Raw genomic sequence first — 23,688 nt, 5'->3', positions numbered from 1 at the left:
CCCCCTGCTCCCGGCCGTACCACTTACAGCCTGTCTAAGGCTGAGAGCTCTGGGTAGGAATGTACCATAATCGCAAGGGGGGCGGAATGTGTAACGAAGAGGACGCGTTTAAAGCAGCCAAGTGGGCGCTCCCTGTTAGTGGAGCCGCCTCTCGCTAAGCGGAGCGAGCGGGTCCCAGTGTTGCTAGCGCTGCCACCCGCGGTCGGAGGAAGGAGGGGGTAGTGGCACGGAGGCTTATCTCCCCCTCTTCGCGACCGGGATGGGCTGGCCCCACGAGCCGTCACGCCCCCTCCCCCTCGCGGTGGTGAATGTTCTTCTCGGATCGCTACCTCCTCCCGCCGCTGCTTCGTCCGCGGCCAGGGCGCTGGAGCCTGCTGCGCGCAGGGACCCGACATGTCGGTGGCATTCGCGGCCCCGAGGCAGCGGGGGAAGGGCGAGATCACGCCGGCCGCCATCCAGAAGGTGAGGGAGGGGCCAGGCCCGACTAGGGGCTGCTTCCGGCCGGGCCGGGGGCCGGCGACTGGCGGGGCTGGGAACACGCTGGGCCTGAGGGCAGAGGGTAAAGGGCAGGGCTGGGCTGTGGCACTAGGGGCGAGGGCTGGGACTGCGGAGGGGCCCGTGGGGGATGAGGATGCAGGATTTGGGGGGGGGGGCTGGGGGGGGGCCGGGGGGGGGGCTGGGGGTGCAGGGTTGGGGGGTAGAAGTACCTTTCCCAGATGTGAAAAAGAGCTCTCTATGCCTTGAAAGCTTGTCTCTCTCACCAAGAGAAGTTGGTCCAATAAAAGATATTACTCCTCTTTCTCCCCCCCGCCCCCCAATACCACGTCTTTCTAATTGGGGTAATATGTCTGACAATTAACTCTATACATGAGATGTATTCATTAGTTAACGGTCATATTTCACCTTTTTGGATAAGTAATCTTTTATAATTTTGGTCTTTGTCTAGTGCTTATTGGTGAGGTAAGTCAAAACTGTAGCTTCTAAACTTAGTTTTATTGATAAGATTTTTTTTTTTAACTTTGCATATTAATAAAGTGGGATTATGGTTTGAGTAGAGGCTTGGGACTTGGGTCTCTCTAGGTACTGTTTTAGGCACTGCCACTACCTTGGTATGTGCTTGTGTAAGTAAACAAGAATTGGGGTGGGAGGCAAGATGCATGTATTTAAGGTTATGGTTATACTAGCACTTTTGTAGGTAAAACTTGTCGATCGGGTGTAAAAAAACCACACCCCTGACTGACATAAGTTTCACTGACAAAAACGCTGGTGTGGACAGCACTTTTTCGGCAGGAGACGCTCTCCCCTCATGCTTACATAGCTACCGCTGCTCATTGGGGATGGTTTAATTATGCCATTAGGAGAGAGCTCTCCCTTACTGCAGCTGCAGCGGTACTGCTGTGCCACTGTAAGATCTGTAGTGTAGACGTAGGGTATGTCTACACTATCCGCCGGATCGGCAGGTAGCGATCGATCTATTGGGGATCAATTTATCGCGTGTAGTGTAGATGCGATAAATCGATCCCTGATCACTCTCCCGTCGACTGCTGAACTCCAGCTCGGCAAGAGGCGGAAGCAAAGTCGACGGGGGAGCCGTGGCCATCGATCCCGTGCCGTGAGGACGCGAAGTAAGTAATTTTAATTCGATCTAAGATACGTCAACTTCAGCTATGCTATTCTCATAGCTGAAGTTGCGTATGTTAGATCGATTTCCCCCCCAATGTAGACCAGGTCATAGCCTCAGTATATCTTGTATTTGCAAAATAGTTTGTGTATAAATACAGAATTCTAACACTGGCACAGTTAAGGTTGCACATGCAATTTTAATTGTCATTCCCTGATTTCTGTTTGCTTAATTGTACAAGTTCAATATCCTTTACATAGGAAATGTTTCAAAAATCTATTATAGTACTACCCATCACTGTAGTATCTGAGCACCTTCCACATAAAATCGATAATAGCTAAGTCCTTAATGGTCTCAATGGAATCTCTGGCAGTGGCTCTTCTCCCTTTTTGGGGTAAACATAAGATACTATTTGCCTATAGATACCTCCAAAATAATGTCTTGGACACCATAAGAAGTTCACGAGAAACCCATTTTGTGGAAAATTAGGAAGTGTGCCTCTTTCATTTATGTGACTACAACATTTTTTTTTTTTTTTACTGAAAAGTAAATTAGCTACACGTATTCACAATCTTGAATACTTCTAAAACGTGATAGAAAAATTATATCAATTATTCTCTATGCTCATAGAGTGCAATTGTGCTAAAAGCTCATACGTTAATCAAGTCTAATTTTAAAAGGCAGTGAGGTCTATTTCAAAGTAATGTTCAATTTTCTGCCCATAGCTATTGATATTCTTTTCAAATCACTAGCATTTCATAGTAGGGGAGGAGAAACTTTTTTGTTTAAGCTATTTAAAACATATTTCTGAGCTTGGAAAATGAAACTTTTGGAAACTTATAGAAAATTGTGGCAAGGGAAGAATAGGAATTAGAAAGAAAATGTTTTTGGAGCCTTAACTATAGCAGTGACTTAAATCCAAAACCCTAAACTAAAAGCCATAAAACAAATGGAGAATTAAAAGAATAGGAGGGGAAAGTTCTACAAATGATGTCTGTTCAAAATAAAATAAGAGGTTTTTTTAAAAGCACTTTTTCAATGGTGATGTGATGTGGATGGCAGAGATTGGTTTCACTTTTAGTTCACTTACATTAAAAGGGTGTGAAACTTATTCCTGACTTCTGTTTTATTATTTCAGATGTTGGATGAAAATAACCATCTTATTCAGTGTATAATGGACTATCAGAACAAAGGAAAGACCTCAGAATGCTCTCAGTAAGATTTTAATCTAAATGTATTTTGTACCTGGTGATATTGGTAATTTAACTGTAAACCCAATCTGTTTAGATCAGCTCACTGAAGAATTGTGCTAGCGAACATACAAAACCGCTGCTAATGATAGTGCATCTTTGACTTTAAACGAGTATATGAATATCATTAACATTTCCTCCTCTAGAAATATTGAAATTCTGGTTTTAATTTATTAGTATACAGTGACAGTAATGTAGGGTAAAAAAATAAGGGATTTCATAATAAAAATATATAGACTTTTCTATTGTGTGTGTCAGTGCTTTGATTACTTTGGGGAGGAGTTAGATTACATGCTTCAAACCTTCCCTAGTAATTCAAAGTAGTAGGGGGAGGAGCTGACACTATTTTGAAGGCTCTGTTTTGGGGACATATCCAAGAACTTCATACTCCTCCACCTATCCCAAAGCAGCCAATCTCTTCCTGAAAGGCCATGTATCATGACAAGCCTGATGTTTGGCGAAGAGGGATTGGATGCATCATTGGCTCACTCTAGAGCAGGGATTCTCAAACTGGGGGTTGGGTCCCCTCAGGGAGTCATGAGGTTATTACGTGGGGGGGTCGTGAGCTGTCAGCCTCCACTCCAAACCCTGCTTTGCCTCCAGCATTTATAATGGTATTAAATATATAAAAGTGTTTTTAATTTATAAGGGGGGCCGCACTTAGAGGCTTACTGTGTGAAAGGAGTCACCAGTACAAAAGTGTGAGAACCACTGCTCTAGAGTGAGCCAATGCTGAGAAGCATTCCAACAGACATCTGAACGCATTAACTTAATGGTACTTGCAAGCATGGATAGGCCATGAGTGAAGGGCATGGTGTGGTCCTGAGCTGCTTCCTGCCAGTAGGCCAGCTCCCTTTCCTGTCAGGGTTGCTCCACATCCCTGGGTGAGCACCATCCCAAAAAAGGATTATGCCTGTGCCTCTACATGTATGAAATTGATTTCTGATTTTTCACTCTGCTTCCCCAGTAGCCCAGAAGACACTCTGTACAAGGTCTTCTGTGCTCTGTGTCACAGTGGGGCTATATTCTGCCTCAATGTTAATTTATTGTATCCGCATTAAATACACTTCATTCTTATTCCTCTTGAACAATGAATTCTGCAGCAAAATGCTGAATTCTGTGGTATCTTGGAAAATTGCCAAATTCCAGAGTCTTTCAGCCATGGGATCCTGAGTGAGATGACTGAGGGTGTCCACACCTATGAGCCATGTTTGAGGCTTTTTGCAGACTCCAATAGATATTGGCTTATACTCTGGTCATGCTTTCAAGATTATTTTTGCAACCAAGATTAGAAACGTAATTTCCCTTTAAGAAAAGGAAGTTAAGATACTAGAGCACTATTATGCAGCAAGGATTGAATTCTTTGTGGTAAATTTTGCAATTGTGGAATACATGGGGCCCTGATTATATGCTGCTTATTCTGATTATATGATTGATATATAGGTATGATCTTTTGCTGTTGGGTGCATCAGAAGGAGAGAGAAATGAGCTGTCTGTCGCTAATACATGCCTCAAGCAGCATCAAATGGTCATGTAGGGGCTCATAAACAACACATATCCTGGGTAACTCAACTGGAGCAGGGCATGAAATAGACAAGAACAAGGTCACTCTGTTGCTGCTTCTGTAATAGTTACTAGGAGAATGTGCCTGAGAGGTTCCAGTAGTTTTGCAAGGGAATTGTCAAAACATGGGGGGTAGGGAAATGTGGAAAGCTTGGGATTCCTAGAACTATCCCCATAATTTCTTGATGTACTGAAATCAGAGTTCACTCTGCCTATGTATGTAAATTAAAAGGAGGTGAATTTAAATATTATTGTGTCCTTAGCTCTTTTTGGACCTGTCTTGCTCTGTTCATTTTGCTAGGTATCAGCAGATGTTGCATACAAACTTGGTCTACCTAGCCACTATAGCAGACTCCAATCAAAACATGCAGTCTCTACTACCAGCAGTAAGTACCTCTGTAAAACACTATAAACTGAGGCTGTTTTCATGTGGGCTCTTGATACTCTGAGAAGGTACTTGGAGATGGCCCAAAGATTTGAACAATTGAGTTCAGTTTCCCCTGGGTGGGAAAAGTAAGATCTTTTCACATAGCTCCTTGGGACCAATAACTCTCGCTGCTGGAGTCCCTTTGCTCACACATGTTATGCTATCTAAAGAAAGATTGGTGCTGTGATAAAAATAGCACCCAGATGTCCCTTGTGTGACTCAGTGGAAAGCCCCTATATCTCCTCAACTAAGGATTCCTGAAGTGTGAGAGTAGTTATCCAGCTAGTGTAGCTGGTTCTTACACCAGTGGTCCTCCCACCCTCCAGCCCTTTTTTGTGGAGGTGGGGAAAGGTTCATTTCTAGAGTGTGTTGCTCTCTGGCAGTCTCAGCTGTTGTAAGTTAAGTCAGCCCCCAGCTGGCTCTAACCCACTCCAGGACTGAAGATGGGGCAGACTGGCTACTTGATGTCTTCTACCCTTTTTGTGCCAGTATGTGATTATGTAACTAGACCATATCATGGCAAACATAGCCTATGCAATCTTAGTTGAATCCTATGTTACCTTCACCATTTCCTGGATGTTCAGTGCTTCAGTTTCTAATGAACATTGTTTTTATATTGTTTTAACTCCTGTGAATAGATACACTTGCAACTTTTTTCAGTTGAGTTGTTAACTCTTCCTGTCTGCTCTTCAATCTGGCCATGATTAACTGACCTGACTTCTGCCATAGTAAGGGAAAGGAAGGAGTGAAGAATGTTGATGATAATATAGTAGTCTGCGTCCTCTTAACTTTCCATGCCAAGCTTCCACATAACATAGTCCCAATCAAAAAGTCTGATTAAGTCATTGTGAAGAACTGCATTTCTGGTAATGTAACTCTTTGAAATTAATATACAGTTGAAGCTTTTTCCAATATATTTTGTTTCACTTCTGTAACCACAAAGATAAACACACCTCCATTGCCAGATACAGTTTTAGTTGGTGAAAATAGATAAATTACTATTTCTTCAGGCTCTGGAGAAGTGTGCTTCCCATAGTGAAGCATCCCTACAATTGAGTACCTAAAGTGTTGAGTTGTGTTTAACTCAAAACAGTGCCTCTCTAGGCTTTTTTCGTAAAACTACCCTTGTAATATCCTATTGGAAAAGTAAAATTTTAGCTTGACTAGAGCCACTCTAATTATGAGGGGTGTGTGTGTGTGTGTGTGTGTGGTAGGCGATTAATGCATTAACCCCCTTCATTTCTGGAGACCTATTGTAGATTGGTAACTTGGTTCTGGTCACAAGTGGAAATGAGCTTGACCTAATCCTGGTCCCTAGTGGACACTTCCGTGTTTGCACAAGTGGATGTGGTGGTGGTATGCACTCAAGAAGGAGGACTGGGATAAGAGGGGGTTTGCAGGTCAGGACTGAGGTGCATTTCTAATGATGTGTGGGGAAGCTTCCACAATGTGCCAGTTTCTAGCTAATGTTTTTTTCCTTTTATGACTGCTACACTTAGGGGAAAACAACAACTTCTTGGTTGCCGGTTTTTTTTAAGAACTGTTCTGTATTTCATTTGATTTTGTAAAAACAAATGTACGTTCATTCTCCCATAAGTGGATTTAAGTTTTCAGCCAAATCTTCAAAGGTTTGGTTTGCTGTGTAGTAACTTGACCAGATAATGGAAAACAGTTTACTCAATATTTAAAATTAACATTTTTACAGACCTGTCTGATGCTGAATAAGGTTGTTGTTTTTAGGGCTGTTGATTAATTGCAGTTAACTCACATGATTAACGCACACTTAATTGTGATTTAAAAAATTAATCATGATTAATCGCAGTTTTAATTGGACTTGTAAACAGTAGAATACGAATTGAAATTTATTAAGTACTTCTGGATGTTTTTCTACATTTTCAAATATATTGATTTCAATTAAAACACAGAATACAAAGTGTATACTGCTCACTTTATATTATTTTTTATTACAAATATTTGTACTGTAAAAATAAACAAAAGAAATATTATTTTTCAAGTTTCAGAGTAGCAGCCATGTTCGTCTGTATCCGCAAAAAGAACAGGAGTACTTGTGGCACCTTAGAGACTAACAAATTTATTTGAGCATAAGCTTTTGTGGGCTACAGCTCACTTCTTTGGATGCATAGAATGGAACACACACACACACACCCCCCCCCATGAAAAGGTGGGAGTTGTCTTACCAACTCTGAGAGGCCAATTAAGTAAGAGAAAAAACTTTTGAAGTGATAATCAAGATAGCCCAGTACAGACAGTTTAATAAGTGTGAGAATACTTACATGGGGAGATAGATTCAATGTTTGTAATGGCTCAGCCATTCCCAGTCTCTATTCAAGCCTAAGTTGATTGTATCTAGTTTGCATATCAATTCAAGTTCAGCTGTTTCTCATTGAAGTCTGTTTTTGAAGCTTTTCTGTTGCAAAATTGCCATCCTCAGGTCTGTTATTGAGTGACCAGACAGGTTAAAGTGTTCTCCTACTGGTTTTTGAATGTTATGATTCCTGATGTCAGATTTGTGTCCATTTATTCTTTTGCGTAGAGACTGTCCAGTTTGGCCAATGTACATGGCAGAGGGGCATTGCTGGCACATGATGGCATATATCACATTGGTAGATGTGCAGGTGAACGAGCCCCTGATGGCATGGCTGATGTGATTAGGTCCTATGATGATGTCATTTGAATAGATATGTGGAAAGAGTTGGCATCGGGCTTTGTTGCAAGGATAGGTTCCTGGGTCAGTGTTTTTGTTCAGTGGTGTTCTCTTTGTCGTGAAAGTGCAACTTACAAATGTAGATTTTTTTGTTTGTTTGTTACATAACTGCTCTTAAAAATAAAACAATGCAAAACTTTAGAGCCTACAAGTCCATTCAGTCGTACTTCTCGTTCAGCCAATTGCTAAGACAAACAAGTTTGTTTACAAGTTTGTTACAGGAGACAGTGTCACCAGAAAGTGAGAACAGGCATTTGCATGGCACTTTTGTAGCCGGCATTGCAAGGTATTTACATGCCAGATATGCTAAACATTCATATGTCCCTTAATGCTTTGGCCACCATTCCAGAGACATGCTTCCGTGCTGCTGATGCTTGTTAAAAAAAATAATGCGTTAATTAAATTTGTGACTGAACTCCTTGGGGGAGAATTATGTGTCTCCGGCTCTATTTTACCCGCATTCTGCCATATATTTCATGTTGTTGTAGTAGTCTCAGTTGATGACTCAGCACATGTTCATTTTAAGAACACTTTTGCTGCAGATCTGACAAAATGCAAAGAAGGTACCAATGTGAGATTTCTAAAGATAGCTACAGCACTCGACCCAAGGTTTAAGAATCTGAAGTGCCTTCCAAAATCTGAGAGGGATGAAGTATGGCGCATGCTTTCAGAAGTCTTAAAAGAGCAACGCTCCAATGCAGAAACTACAGAACCCGAACTACCAAAAAAGAAAATCAACCTTCTGCTGGTGGCATCTGACTCAGATGATGAAAATGAACATGCGTCAGTCCGCACTGCTTTGGATTGTTATCAAACAGAACCCGTTATCAGCATGGACGCGTGTCCTCTGGAATGGTGTTTGAAGAATGAAGGGACATATGAATTTTAGCGCATCTGGCATGTAAATATCTTGCGACACCGGTTACAACAGTGCTATGCAAATACCTGTTCTCACTTTCAGGTGACATTGTGAACAAGAAGTCGGCAGCATTATCTCCTGCAAATGTAAACAAACTTGTTTGAGCAATTGGCTGAACAAGAAATAGAACTGAGTGGACTTGTAGGCTCTAAAATTTTCAATTGTTTTATTTTTGAATGCAGTTATATTTTGTACATAATTCTACATTTGTAAGTTCAACTTTCATGATAAAGAGATTGCACTACAATACTTGAATTATGTGAATTGAAAAATACTATTTTTTTTTTTACAGTGCAAATATTTGTAATCAAAAATAAATATAAAGTGAGCAGTGTACACTTTGTATTCTGTTATAATTGAAATCAATATATTTGAAAATGTGGAAAACTTCCGAAAATGTTTTAATAAATGGTATTCTATTGTTTAACAGTGCGATTAATTGTGATTAATTTTTTTAATCGCTTGACAGCCCTGTTTTTTGTTTTTAAATTTTATTTTTAAGAACTAAATATTCCCAAATTGCAAAGGGGAGGCAATAACTTTAGCCAGAAAAGCTCGGAAGGCTTTCAAAGAATCAAGCGGCTGTAGTTAGACACGAGGCATGTATTTCACCCATAATTTTTTTTTCTTTTTTTTTAAATTCCTTCTCGGTCTCCCATCCAGGAACAGACTATGGTGTAGGTGTGGATCTACCACCCTTTTCTCTTAGGAGTGTGTGGTGAAGGAGTGGTGCTCCTGGAATGGGGGAGGAACTTCTACTAAAGGGAGCAGCAGTGAGGTGAAGTAACACTTTTGCTGGCTGTGGATCAAGAGGTGCAGATTCAGAGGTCAGGGGAAGTGGTATGGTGGGTGGGGGAAGCAGTGATGACCTATCAAGGCCCCTAGCATCTTTGCAAACATCATAAAATGCTGAATTATTAAATGAAAATAACATTAATGGCATGAAATTTCCATTGTTCACAACAGCAAGGCAGATGTAGGAAAGGAAACCCCTCATTTGGAACCCTCTTCCCCCTTCACCCCTCCCCACCGGCCCCTTGATCTGATGGAGGAAGGAGTAGCAATGCTTCTAGGTGTGGGGCTACTCTTGGATATCCCTCCCACTTGACCAAGCATGGTAGAATTGACCTCTGGACTCTGCTGCCTTTCGCCTGGACACCTGCAGGGATCCTCCTCTATTTCCTGGACAATGGTGGACCGTAATATGGCTGTATAGTCCAGCACCACATGGGGTTGTGTGAGGCATGTGTAAAGAGTGGGGTGGGGTCCTACATTGGAATGTGGATCTATGAACAGAGGCCCAAGATTGCTATTTTCTGCTCAAGGTAGGAAGAAGGGCAGTTGGAAAGCTGGGTGACAAGCAATGGTGAACTAACCCCCCTTGGCTGTAGGAAATGAGTGAGTGGGAGACAGATACTGAAACTATCCCCAGCTGCATCTCTAATCAGAGCTAGAGCAGTGGTCACCAACTGGTCGATCGTGATCGACAATTGATCCTAGAGGATCTCCCAGTTGATCGTGATCTCTGGCGGTGCAGTGTGACTGCTGCTAAGGTAAACTCGCTGCCTACCCCGGCCCCACGCTGCTCCCAATGGCCGGGAGAGCTGTGGGGGTGGTGCTTACAGAGAGGGACAATTTGCGGAGCCATGTACCCTCTGCCCCTCCCGCAGGGGTACATTGGCCCCTTCCAGGAGCGGTGTGGGGCCAGGGTAGGCACGGAGCCTGCCTTAGCCTCGCTGCGCCTGCCGCCGACTGGGAGCCGCCAGAGGTAAGTGCTGCCCTGCAGGAGGATGCACCCCAGCCCTGAGCCCCCTCCTGGAGCCAGCACCCCATACCCCCTCCTGCACCCCAACCCTGACCCCCCCCAGAGCCAGCCCCCTCCTGCACCCAAACTCCCTCCTAGAGCTTGCACCCCAACCCCCTGCCCCAGACTCAGCCCAGAGCCCCCTCCCACACTGTGAACCCCTTGGCCCCAGCCCAGAGCCTTCACCTCCTCCCAACCCACTACCCCAGCCCGGTGAAAGTGAGTGAGGGTGGGGGAGAGCAAGTGATGGTGGGGCTTTGGGGAAGGGGTGGGGCCTCGGGGTGGGTAGATCCTGGGTTGCCCTTAGATTCAAAATGTGATCTTGGGCGTAAAAAGATTGGAGACCACTGGACTAAAGAGTTTACAAAAAAAAACCCCAAACTTCTTGTCTTTGTCAAAATCTGACTGTTTAGCTCCTTGAAAAAATTAAATGGAACTCTTCTTCCATGCTTCTTGTTTCTGAAATAGGTGCAGCCCTTTCCCCAATTGTTTGTAGACACTCTGGAAAGTAGAACACAGAGCCAGAGTTCCTAGTACACACAGTCATTGCCCCTTTCCTCTTCTATAGTGAAACTGGCATTTGAATATTCAGGGCATTTCACTTCATTGCATACTTATCAAAGCAATGTGCACCTGCTCAGTTTTAAAATTGCCATAACTTCAGTCCTTTTAATGAAGTAGACGATAAACTATATATTCTGCAATTGGAGTGACTTTCCTCAAAAAGAAGGTATTTGAATTTCTAAAGTGCCAAGAAAAACCTTGAAACTCTAACTAAAATCCATTTATCTTCCTCATCCTATATCAAATGATGGAAAGAGGTTTAATAAAACACTAAGGCCTGGTCTACACTGGGGGGGGGGGGGCCGCGGAGGAAATCGATCTAAGTTAAGCAACAGCTGAAATTGACGTACTTAGATCTACTTACCGTGGTGTCTTCACTACGGTGAGTTGACTGTTATCGCTCCCCCGTTGACTCTGCCTGTGCCTCTCGCCGAGGCGAGTCGGCGGGAGAGCGCTCGGGGATCGATTTATCGTGTCTAGACTAGATGCGATAAATCGATCCCCACTGGATCGATCGCTGCCTGCCGATCGGCCAGTAGTGAAGACATACCCTAAGAAAAATGTGTGTGTAGTGGAAGCATGAGAAACTTGACTCATGAAGCTAACACATTTTTGGAGGATGTGATGTGTAATCATTTCATGCATGAAACTTAGCCCTGGTCTACACTGTGATTGTGGGAGGGGGTTGATCTAAGTTAAGCAACTTCAGCTCCATGAATAACATAGCTGAAGTTGACATACTTAGATCTACTCACCGCGGTGTCTTCACTGTTGTGAGTCGACTCCACCTGCGCCTCTCGGCATGATGGAGTACAGGAGTTGACAGGAGAGCACTCAGGGGTCGATTTATTTCATCTAGTCTAGACGTGATAAATCAACACCCCCCACCCCCTCCCCCGGATCGATTGCTGCCCACCGATCCGGTGGATAGTATAAACATACCCTTAGTCAAATATGGGAATTCTGCTTATAAAAGAACATTAGTACAGGACTCTGCTGTTATATAAGTGCAAAAAGCTTTTTAAATGCAGAGTGATGGTTTCTTTTTCCAAAAATCCAGACAGCAGCAGCTGAAATACCAGTTGCTTCTAACGTAACTTCTTCAGAAGAGAAACTGCTAACGCTACAAGCAGCACCCCAATAAACTGTTATAAGTTTCTCAGCTCAAATTAATGATTGTTGTATTAGATAAAAAGCTGTGGCAGTCAGATATGTATGCAGTCCCTTCATAGGCATGAATGTTTTGGTTCTAAAAGCTAGTGTTAATGTAATAAAATCTTATACAGTAACTCCTCACTTAACGTTGTAGTTGTGTTCCTGAAAAATGCGACTTCAAGCGAAACTATGTTAAGCAAATCCAGTTTCCCCATAAGAATTAATGTAAATAGAGGGGGTTAGGTTCCAGGGAAATTTTTTTCATCAGACAAGGCTATATTTTTATATATAGACACACAGTATAAGTTTTAAACAAACAATACTGTACACAGCAATGATGATTGTGAAGCTTGGTTGAGGTGGTGAAGTCAGAGGGTGGGATATTTCCCAGGGAATGCCTTACTGCTAAATGTTGAACTAGCACTCGGCTGAGCCTTCAGGGGTTAACACGTTAATGTAGCCATTACACTCTACAAGGCAGCACAAATGGAGGGAGGGGAGACACCTTGGCAGACAGAGACATACACTGTGTGTGTGTGTGTGTGTGTGTGTGTGTGTCTGTGATGCGCATTACCCATTTAAGTATGCTGAGCCCATTCTAAGTACATTGCCTTTTTACGTAGATCAGCAAGTTGAGGCAGCAGTTGCTGCCAGCAAGCTCCCTCCATCCTGAGCCCTGTCCTGTCCCCCCTGCTCTATGGAGATGGGGGAGGGGGACACCCTGACATTAGCCCCCCTCTATCCTCCCTTCCCTGCACAGCAAGCAGGAGGCTCCCAGGAGAAGCTCCAAGGCATAGGGCAGGAGCAGCACATGGCAGTGGGGGGAGGGACAGCTTGGCAATTGATAGCTTGCTGGGCAGCTACCACACAGGGAACATAGGGGAGCGGGGAGCTGATAGGGGGGCTGTCGGTCCACTCTGGTTCCAAGCCCCCACCAGCTAGCTCCAACAGGCTGCTCTTCCTGCAAGCAGTGGACAAAGCAGGCGGCTGCCAAACAATGTTATAAGGGAGCATTGTGCAACTTTAAATGAGCATGTTCTCTAATTGATCAGCAACGTAACAACGTTAACCGGGACAACATTAAGTGAGGAGTTACTGTATTCATATAGTTCCTCTTCAGGCAGAAGGATCTCAGACATCTCTAGGAGTTGCTTCATCTGAAATTTAAATATACCAACTTTTTGCATAGAATATATCCATACATAGCAGTACTCCAACTTTTTAGGACAGAACGGGGAGAATAAAATTTTGCTCACTGAAAATTCTGTATTTAAATTGAATGTGGAAATTGCCTAATCTGCACATAGTAGTCAAATTATAGTTTTAAGACTCCTGCTTTATAAAAAGCATGTTAGGATTCTGAATGGAAGACTATAGTTAGTAAACTATTAGATTCTAATCATTGTATCTAGTTGTAAAGATCTAATCAGTTAAAGAACAAAACCTTAAATATAGTTTTAAAAACAAAACTAAACCTTGAATAAGCAATAACCAGATCTGACCCTACATAGCTGGTAAGGTCTGATAATATTCTAGGTAGTATAGCATACATTTCATTGGGTGTGTGTCTGTGCTGTGACTAGCAGTCTTGATCGTAGTAGGGTAGATGTTGATATGTATGGTTTAAAAACAGAAATGGATAAGGTCTGTTAGCCTCGGGTATGGTGTTGCTTTGGCAGAGGCTATCTGCTTTTTATAAAATACTTTAAGAAGTCATAAAATTCACCGGTTCTACCCTGTTCATTCAGCTTACAAATAGCTGAGAACAAAGGGGGTAATGGTGTTGTTTATGGCGTCTCTCCCTGGGTATTCACTGTTGAGTCAGAAGACAGGCCACGATTTCCAATAGGTGTTTTTATTAACTTTCTCTGTCTTTCTCTTACAAAGCTTTTCTAGGAGCAGTGTAAATAACCTTTTTTAAAAAAAAACATTTACTAGAGGGAATGCAATAACCACAGTATGTAGAATGCTGGATAATAAAATGAAACAAATGATCTATAACAGTAGCATTCTGAAAATATAACCTGCACGAAACATGAGTTTGTATTCTGAAAAAGGAAGGAAAGGGGTTGAAATGTACCTATGTGTTACTATGATGGATGGAGGTAGGTGAATGTATTTGCATCAGTACAAAGTCCAAGGAGCAGTTCTTGAACATGGAAGTACCAATACTGTTAAGTGCTAAGTTAGATGCTGCTATTTAGCAACAGACAGTGTGAACAAGTAAGTGATGGAGCAGCCTTGCTCGGAGGATATTTCAATAATCAAGCCTCATGTTTTATATCTGTTGATGCTGTACAATTTAAAAGATATCAATATAATGCTAATTAAGAAATCAGTTAGCTTTCCCTGAGACCCGCGAACGGATTAAACCATGTATGATGCTCAGATTCTTCACTCAAAGCTCCCAGTGAGTAGGGAAACTTAGGGGTAAGCCTCTTTATACAGACTATCTCTTCTCAACAATCAGATTTATCTTGATAAGGTAGAGGATGATAATTCTGGCACAGCTAAGGTCCTGCTATAGTAGTGCAAGCATTTTGTCAGAGCAGAGACTGAATTTGAATTCCCCATGTGTTTAGAAGGGATCTCATCAAGAGAGTTTGTATTTATTTTGCACAGCATGATAGCCAGGATCTCTCCAGGTAGGATACCACATTTCAAACCTTTTATTTATGACACACAATTGCTCATTGTTACATACTGACTAATGTCTAGATATGACTGGAACTGCTAGCTATATCCTTTAATCATCAGAGCAACAGCCTATGGTCCAATTGTATTAAATCCTGCTGAGTGACCAGTGTGTTTGCAATGGCTAGCTGATCCTGGTCTAAAAGCAGCAGCAGATCACTGTTAGTAATTTTTCCATATATTTCATGTTTCTGATGCTGTATGACTTATTCACACTCTTTGCAGGGTCAAAAACTATAGTTACATATGACTTCATATTTAAATGTATGGTTTGGGTATGTTTTCCAAAAGAGCACTAGTCCATTACAAACAGCTAGTCAGATTCCTTTGGCTGAGTGTGGAGGGAGAATACTTCAGCTGTAAATCCCAGCAAACAGCGAAACTTCTGTCATGTTAAGACAAAAAATGAATCTATGAGTGGTAAAGGACATTGGAAAGACTTTAAAAAACAAAAACAGGAAGCCTCTAGGCAACATCAAAGATTCCTGTAAACCCGTGGTCACCAACCAGTCGATCGCAATCGACTGGTCGATTGGGGAGCTTCTGACAGTCGGTCTCAGTCTCAGTCAGTGAGACTGAGATCGTCAGAGGCTCCACAGTCAACCAGTCAATCGCGTAGAGTTGCTGACCCTCCTGCAGCCAAACCAGGAGATCGGCCTCTAACAATCCGGTGGCACAGCACGGCTAAGGCAGCCTCCCTGCCTGCCCTGGCCCTGCGCCACTCCCAGAAGTGGCTGACATGTCTGGCTGTGGCTCTGGGGAGGGGAAGGGGCAGGGGGTCTCTGCATGCTGCCCTCGCCTTCAGGCACCACCTCCGCAGCTCCCATTGGCTGGGAACAGGGAACCGAGGCCAATGGGAGCTGCAGGGACGGTGCCTGCAGATGCATATGGAGTCACCTGCCCCTCCTTCCCCCATGAGCCGCTGCCAGACGTGCCGGCCGCTTCTGGGAGCAGCGCGGGGCCCGGGCATGCAGGGAGCCTGCCTTCACCCTGCTGCGACCCCTGTCCCAACCCTGAGCCCACTCTGCACCCCCTCCCAGAGCCTGCACCCCCTTCTGCACCCCAACCCCCTGCCCCAGACCAGTGAAAGTAAGCGAGGGTGGGGGAGAGCAAATGACAGAGGGAGGGGGGATGGAGTGAGTGAGGCAGGGCCTCAGAGAAGGGGCAGGGCAAGGGTGTTTGGGTTTGTGTGATTACGGTTATTGCTATATTTTCTTTGAGGTAGATCCCGGGTTGCACTTACATTCAAAAAGTGATCTTATGCTAAAGGTTGGAGACCACTGCTGTAAACTGAGTTTAGTAGGCCCCTCATTTTACCATTTGGTGCCTAATTATCTACAGTGCTACACCAGTTTTATGCTGGTATGTCTCTGTTGGTACTAGTGTACTGGTATAAAGTGGAGAATTGGGCCGCTGTGTTTTTAAAAACTCAAACCTTCATCATCCAGCCTATGAGTTAGCTCAGGAGTACCATGGACTCCCAGTATTCACCAGTTTGTCCATTCTGCTTCAGAGAGCCTTGTTTTCTCTTATCATTAAGATTCTAAACCACTCTCTGAAATCTTGTCTTCATGCTCTGGCCTATGTGATCGCAAATTCTTCAGTAGTAATCACAGAGTCTTGCACAATACCATTAAAACATTTCTACAATAAATCAATTTCTGCTGATATCTTAGACCTTATCTATGCTCTAAGAAGTGTGCCAGTACACCTACACCAGCAAACCCATCTAGGGGAGTAGCATCAGATATACTAGTGAAAGAACATTTTTTGTTGTTATAGCTTATGCCAGTTCCCTGAAAAAAATGAGCTGTCCTGGCAAAACAGCTTCTTTGCTGGTATAACTGCCTCTACACTCGGGCTTTTAGTGTAGCTACTTTGGTTAGGGATGGTGGGTTTTTTTTTTTTTTTTTAAAAACACACACATGCTTTCACCCCCAACAACTGACTCCCCCCACCCCATGCCAACAAAACATGTATAGACCAGGCCTTAAACTCAGCAATAGCCTCCTTGATTCCCCAAGAAGAAGGAGCTACACAGTTGAAGAGCAGAAGGTACCTGTTCTAAGGTTATATGTGTCTTGAAGAAAGCCTTTTTAAAAACAGGTTTATTCTAGGTGGACAAGATCAGTTTTTTAATAACAGAAGTGATCCACCCATTTTTCACTGCTGTCATGGAGTACCCCAAACACCCATCCAGCTTTGAATCTCAAGTGTGCCCTAAGTTCACTTATTGTCTGTGGCAATATAAATGTCTTAAAGGAAGTTTAAGTATCCTGTATAAATTTTATTCATAATAGCTGCATCTAACAGCAGATTAGAGCCTAAAATATAATCATAAGCCAGTTGTTATCCTGATTTCATATTGTTTTTAACAGCAGAACTGGTTGCTCTGTAAACATTAAAAGTATTCTAATAAAGTTGTTCTGGTTGGTCAGCTGATTTTAATGATGAAATATTTTACTGTGTACATGGTGAACATTCTATCCAAATATTTAAATCAAAGTTCTCTTTTGATATTAAAAGCATTAATATAAAATCAGCCTGGAAATTGGTTGTCATTCTTACTTTGGACTTTCTTACCACTGATATCACTTTTCAGTAAGATCAGCAGCAGTGTGATGATAAATTACACTTGTAATTAAACTTTATTTTCACAGCTACATATGGTCACAAATACTTCGTTATATGAAAAAAAATCACATTTTGAAAAAATTGATGCTTTTTTTCTAACACTTCCACTGTTTTTCTTTGAAAGTAGCAGAATAAACATAACTATATTTACATTTCTTTCACATTTTTGCGTATTCAAATCTCAGAAGTTCAGGCCTTTTGTCACCTTATTTCCCACTCTCACACCTCAGTAAGTGCTCTGCAGATGCCATTGCCACCTATCAATAGAATAGACAGAGGCTGAGATATTAGCAATAGACTGCAGGTTAGGGTAGCTCATGGGATGAGAAATCTTATATTACAGAGAATTGTGCTTCAAAGACCTGAACACAAATTATTAAATCCTGATTTAGTTCCATTTCTCTTCTGCCCATAGGAGGGTGGGGGAATGTTTGTTTACATTGCATATCAAACAATAATAAAAAACCCTAAAATGATTACAGGAAAAACAAGGTTTTCAAAGCAGACTTTAAAATATGCTTTTGCGTTCCCTACAGATTAGCAATAAAGTTTTAGTAGGATTTAGCAATGCTTACTTCCTCTCCTACATGTTTTAATCCTTCCAGAGTCTCTGCTATAGTTAGTCTTATATCTCAGTCTTGTTTAACTTTGTCAATACTCTGCAAACAAATCTTTTGTCCTTTACTGACAGCAGGAAGGCTATAATAATTCTGATTGATATGAGTCAGGGTCGTAGTAGAAAATTCAAGACTTGCACTTGTTTGCTGCTTTGTTTTTGTCCTGTATTAAAACCCTGAAGAAAACCTCACTACGGCATTGAAAAGTGCTGCATGACTGTTGGCGTGAGTGCACAACTCAGAATGACTTTTGGCTTCCCTAAGTTACTGTTATCATATAATTTAAAATAGATCTTTATTCTAAAATACTGAATTTGATTCCAGTTTGTAATTGGAATAAAAACATGGACTCTAATTCCCTTCTGCATTTAATCCTGAAAAAATCCTTCCATGCCAAGCAGCCTTCATCCTTACTCTCTCCAGATCTGAACTTCCTCTTAACATGGATTTACACTAAGACTAAGTATGAGATTGACTGGGCTTCACGTTGGGCCAGTCTGCTTTTCAAAGAAAAACATTAACTTGGAAGATGTTTCATGTTTTAGCCTTTCAGTAATATGAAGTCAGTTTATATTTAAGTTCTTTCTGTTTGGTGTTTTAGCATTCTTATTGGAGGTGGTCAAGAAGCTTATAGTTGATCTAACTTATGAAAGAAGTATTGAGGCCATTGACATAGATTTCATCTGGTTTTAAAAAACAGAACGTTATAGCTTAATATTAAGCAAAAAGGTTTAATACTTAATAGAAAAGGAAGAGTCAGTTGCACACATACAAAAAGAAATGACTTCCTAGGAAGGAGTACTGCAGAAAGAGAGTGTGTGTGTGTGGGGGGGGTCAGAGTGGATGACAAGCTAAATATGAGTCAATAGTGAACAATGTTGCAACAAGAGCAAACATCATTCTGAAATGTATTAGCAGGAGTATTGGAAGCCAGACAAGAGAAGTAATTCTTCTGCTCTACTCCATGCTGATTAGGCCTCAGCTGGAATATTGTGTCCAGTTCTGGGCACCACATTTCAGGAAAGATGTGGAGAAATTCCAGAGAAGAGCAACAAAAATGATTACAGGTCTAGAAAACATGACTTATGAGTGAAGATTGAAAAAATTGGGTTTGTTTAGTTTGGAGAAGAGAAGACAGAGGACACGATAACAATTTTCAAGTACATAAAAGGTTATTACAAGGAGGAAGGAGAAAAAATGTTCTCCTTAACTTAAGAGGCTAGGACAAGAAGCTATGGACTTAAATTGCAGAAAGGGCCATTTAGGTTGGACATTAGGAAAAACTTCCTAACTGTCAGGGTGGTTAAGCACTGGAATAAATTGCCCAGTGAGGTGGGGAATCTCCATCATTGGAGATTTTTAAGAGCAGGTTAGACAAACACCTGTCAGGGGTGGTCTAGATAATACTTAGTTCTGCCATGAATGCAGGGGAGTGGACTAGATGACCTTTTGAGGTCCCTTCCAGTCCTACAATTCTATGATTCTGTTAATCTGATAGCTGGTTACATTATTTTTGAAGCAGGCTGGAAAGTGATTGACTATCTGTTGAATAAGGTCCCACTATTTGCAGTATCACGTATAGGAACGTGGAAGTTGCTATATTAGATCAAGCCAGTAGTCCATCTAGTTCAGTATCCTTCCTCTGATAATGGCCAGTGCCAGATGCTCCAGAGGAAGGTGCTAGAAACACCATAGTGGATAATTATATATGTAGGGTGAATTTCTTCCTAATCCCCATCAGTTAGTGGTCGACTTATGCCCTGCAGTATGAGGGTGTATATCTCATCTAATGTAACTGTGTGTTGTTATTATCCATATACATGTGTAATTGTTTTTTGACTCCTACTTACAACTTGTTCCTAAAACTTTCTCAGTGAATTCCTTGAGCAGTTTGTGTGTTGTATAAAAAGGAATTTCCTCTTATCAGTTATATATTTGTTTCCATTCAGTTTCATTGAATGTCCCCTTGTTTTTTGCTATGAAAGGGTAAATTGGAGTTCCTAATTTAACTGCTCCATACCATTCATGAGGTTGTATTGCTATCATATCCCCTTGTATTTGTCTCCTCTCTAAAATTAACAGTATCAGTCTTCTCAACCTCTTATATGAAAGACTTTCCAGGTCTCTAATCATCTGATGCCTGTCTCTGAAGTGCTTCTATTTCTCTTATATCTTTTTGGGATGGGGTGACCAAAACTGAACATGGTACTGAACTGAGCATTTATAAATATAATGGCATTATATTTTCTTATCCCATTCTTAATACACCAACATTTTCTTTTCTTGTTTTATGATTGCCTCTGCATTTTGAGCATTTTTCACTGTGCTGTCTACAATGATATCCAGGTCTTTTTTGTTAGCAGTTACAGGAAAGTTAGAACCCTGCAATATTTTTGAGTTGCTCAAATCATTCCTTCCAATGTATGTTATCTTATTTTTATCAATATTGAATTTAATCTGCCATCATATTGCTTATTCCTTCCTCACAGTCCTCTCTAGAGTTGAATAATGTAAATAATTTTGTATCATCTGCAGATTGTCAGCTATATGCCCCCTTTTTCAGTACAATAAATAAATATATTAAACACCAGTTCTTCTACAGAACCTTGGTGCATCACGTTAGTAGCCTTTTTCCATGTTTAAATTTATTAAATATTTCTGTTCTCTTAGCCAACTTCTGATCCATGACAGTATGCACATCAGCACTACTTAGTTTCCTCAGTAGACCCTTATGAGGGACATTGCCAAAGGCTTTTTGAAATTCTAAATAAACTTAGTCAGTTAGTTCTCCTTTATCTACTTTTTTTGTTGACACATTCAGAGATTTTTAATAGATTAGATAGACATGATTTCCCTCTATAGAAGCTGTGATAATTTGTCCTTATCCTGTGTCCATCTTGGTGTTTTATAATTCAGTTTTTAATTATTTCAGTCAGTTTACCTGATACTGAAGTATAAGGCTCACTGGTCTGTAATTCCTAGATCAGCTGCACTGCCTTTTTTTTTTTTTTTTTTTGAGGACAGGTATAACATTCGTTACCCTTCAGTCCTCTTACAGAGTAGTTTATTGTAGTGAGAGGTTGCTTATGTTAACAACTTTGACACTTTGTTCTTAACTGCCTTCAGAACTATTGGATGAATGTCATCTGGTTCTGGTATTGCACTTCAAGTTAGCAATTTTTCTCTAGCACCTCCTCCTGGCAACTCAGTTTCTGACAGTACTTTATTGTTTTCTTCTGAAAAGAATGGGCCTGAGGTGCATTTTCCCCAGTGTCTTCTATGATAGAGACTGTTGCAAAGAAATCATTGTTGCAGAGAAGCTATGTCTTTATTCTCCTTAATTGATCCCTTAACTTCCTGGTAACTCTCAGTGGACCCACTAATTCACAGTAGGTCCTGTTTCAAGTATAATTTACGTTTTTGTGTCCTTGATTATTTGCTTAAATTCTCTCTTAGCCATTCTAGTTTATATCTTACATTTTAAGCTATCTGTGTTTATGGTCTTTTCTGTTGGCTTCACTAAAGTAGGATTTCCATTTTCTGAAGTATTGTACCTGTTTGGCTCAAATAGCCTTGGGAACCGTGTGATTTAGCCATATTTTTCCCCCCTTGCCTTCCTGTCAGTTTTTTCTTGCTTAGGGGTATGCAAACCTCTTTGGCTATTATTATATTTTAGCTTTATTGCAAGTACCACCATAAGGAATTCACCACTTCATTCTTAATTACAGCCGAAACTTGATGATAATCTTCATCCTGAAAGTGCTGTGTAAACATTAACCTTTTCTCAATCTTTCTAAATCCAACTGTAAATCATTAGCAAAGTTAATCTTTATCTGGGAAAGTGTTAACAAGAAAAAAAATGACATAGATTGTTAGTTCTTTCAACTTGTGTGGTTCTACCCTGAGAGAATTCTTCCTGTATTATGTTATGCTATTGACCCTATATTGGTGCTCCACAGATTCCAAATAAGCAATCCATCTAAAATAAAATGAGAAATAAAATCTTGAGTTTTCTTTTATTGTGTCTATTGACAAATATTTTTGAGCTAGTTTGCTCAATTCAAAAAGAGTCCCACAACCTTAGTGAGGAAAGGTCAGCCTCTTGAAGTAGAAGGAAGATGAGCTGGACCTAAAAGGCCTTCCCTCCTCCCTCTTCTTTAATAGAAGAGGAAGATCAAGTACAGTAGAACTTCAGAGTTACAAGCACCTCAGGAATGGAGGTTGTTCATAACTCTGAAATGTTCTTAACTCAGAACAAAACATTATGGTTGTTCTTTCAAAAGTTTACAACTACATTGACTTAATACAGCTTGGAAACTTTACTATGCAGAAGAAAAATGCTGCTTTCCCTTTTTATTTTAATAGTTTACATTTAACTGTGCTGTACTTGCTTTTTTTTGTTTCTGCTGCTGCCTGATTGTGTTCTTCCGGTTCCAAATGAGGTGTGTGGTTGACTGGTCAGTTTGTAACTCTGGTATTTGTAACCCTGAGGTTCTGCTGTAGAATGGTAGCTGCCTTCCACTCTTTACCCCCTCCATTTCCTGCTGTTTTTGCTGCAGTGAGAGATAAGTTGGTTATGAAAATCCACCTCTTTGCTTTTTTGTCATTGTAGAGAAAGGTGAAGGGTTTTAGTGGGGAAGCCATCTCCTTCACTGCTTTTTTCTTCCTCCTGCTTACTGGAAGTACATTGGGGCTGGCCATCAAGGGTATAGAGACAGTTGCCTAGAAAGAAGAACTTTAGCAGACTTCCTAAAGAAATTGTCAAGAAACTAAATGCCCTCTCGTCTGAAAAATGAGAGGTGGCTACTTATATCCATTGTTTTAAGACCGTGGCCACTTCCAGTTCTATCTTCTTCTGAACCCCCGATGAATAGACATAGTGAAGGGAAGGACAAGGCTGCAGGGGAATTAGCCCACAGGAGGTCACCCATTGGTCACCTTATTTCTTTCTGTAAAAGGGAATCTGGCAAAATAACCACATACCTGTGTCATAGGAGAGGGTGCCCCAGAGCATGGTAGCCTGCATGGGGTATCATGGTGGTTGTCTGAGGAGCCCCAGATGAGAGAATCTTAGCCCTCTCATAATAAAGAGCATTTTTATCCCACAGAAAGCATTTGGCTGAGGTGTACAAGGGGGCTAGTATTGTCTCCCGAGGGTTGCGTGGGACAGTGAAGCTAGCTAGCAGCAGTTTCTGTACCCCCATACATCCTCCTCAGTAGAGTCCAGTGGTAAATTTCTGCTCATGTATATTGTTTTTCTTGCTTTCCTTCTTTGAACTCTCAAGGTTATTCAGCGATTTTCCTCACAATTTCATTAGGAAATTTGCCATAAACATCCTTTCTAGGCAGCTGTCTCTGGACCTTTGGAGAGCAGCACTAATGTGCTTCCAGTCTGTAGGGGGTGTTCAGCACAAAATTATGAACCTTCAGAGGGATAGAAAAGAAGGGATGTCAGACCTTCTAACACCCACAGTTCTCCTCTGTAATACTGCAGATTTTTGGCATGCTTTCAGCATTTAGGGGTTTTCATCTCTTCTTGTAACTACTTTTTTACTGGTGCAAAGTCTGTTATCAGCAGTGGATGCACCAGGAACTGTTGGTGAGAGAAGATTATAGAATGTTTATTTTTATACCAAACAAATGTTGCTTTGAAAGAGCAGATATAAAGGGGTGGTTCTTTAAAATGCCCTTTTTTGGGGTGGATGGGTAGGGGGT

General features: G+C 41.5%; 1 protein-coding gene across 5 annotated transcripts in view; it reads left to right on the top strand.

Annotated features, from left to right (window-relative positions):
• Positions 1–293: 293 nt before the first annotated feature.
• SS18 (SS18 subunit of BAF chromatin remodeling complex) overlaps positions 294–23,688 on the top strand; it is a 60,856-nt gene continuing 37,461 nt past the window's right edge. For 4 of the 5 annotated variants that reach the window (XM_024202678.3, XM_024202677.3, XM_024202675.3 and 1 more), the window contains exons 1-3: positions 294–462; positions 2,760–2,836; positions 4,736–4,820. In XM_024202678.3, coding sequence (XP_024058446.1) covers positions 394–462; positions 2,760–2,836; positions 4,736–4,820 — 231 coding nt within the window. In that variant the 5' untranslated portion in view covers positions 294–393. Of the gene's footprint in view, positions 463–841; positions 961–2,759; positions 2,837–4,735; positions 4,821–23,688 lie in introns of those variants that run through there. The other variant, XM_024202674.3, reaches the window with a different exon arrangement.

Source organism: Terrapene carolina, unplaced genomic scaffold (assembly GCF_002925995.2).
Source record: "Terrapene carolina triunguis isolate 2854851 unplaced genomic scaffold, T_m_triunguis-2.0 Scaffold58, whole genome shotgun sequence".
Lineage (NCBI taxonomy): Eukaryota > Metazoa > Chordata > Testudines > Emydidae > Terrapene > Terrapene triunguis.
Note: the sequence above shows the minus strand (reverse complement) of the source record. Positions and strands in the feature narration are given on the sequence as shown.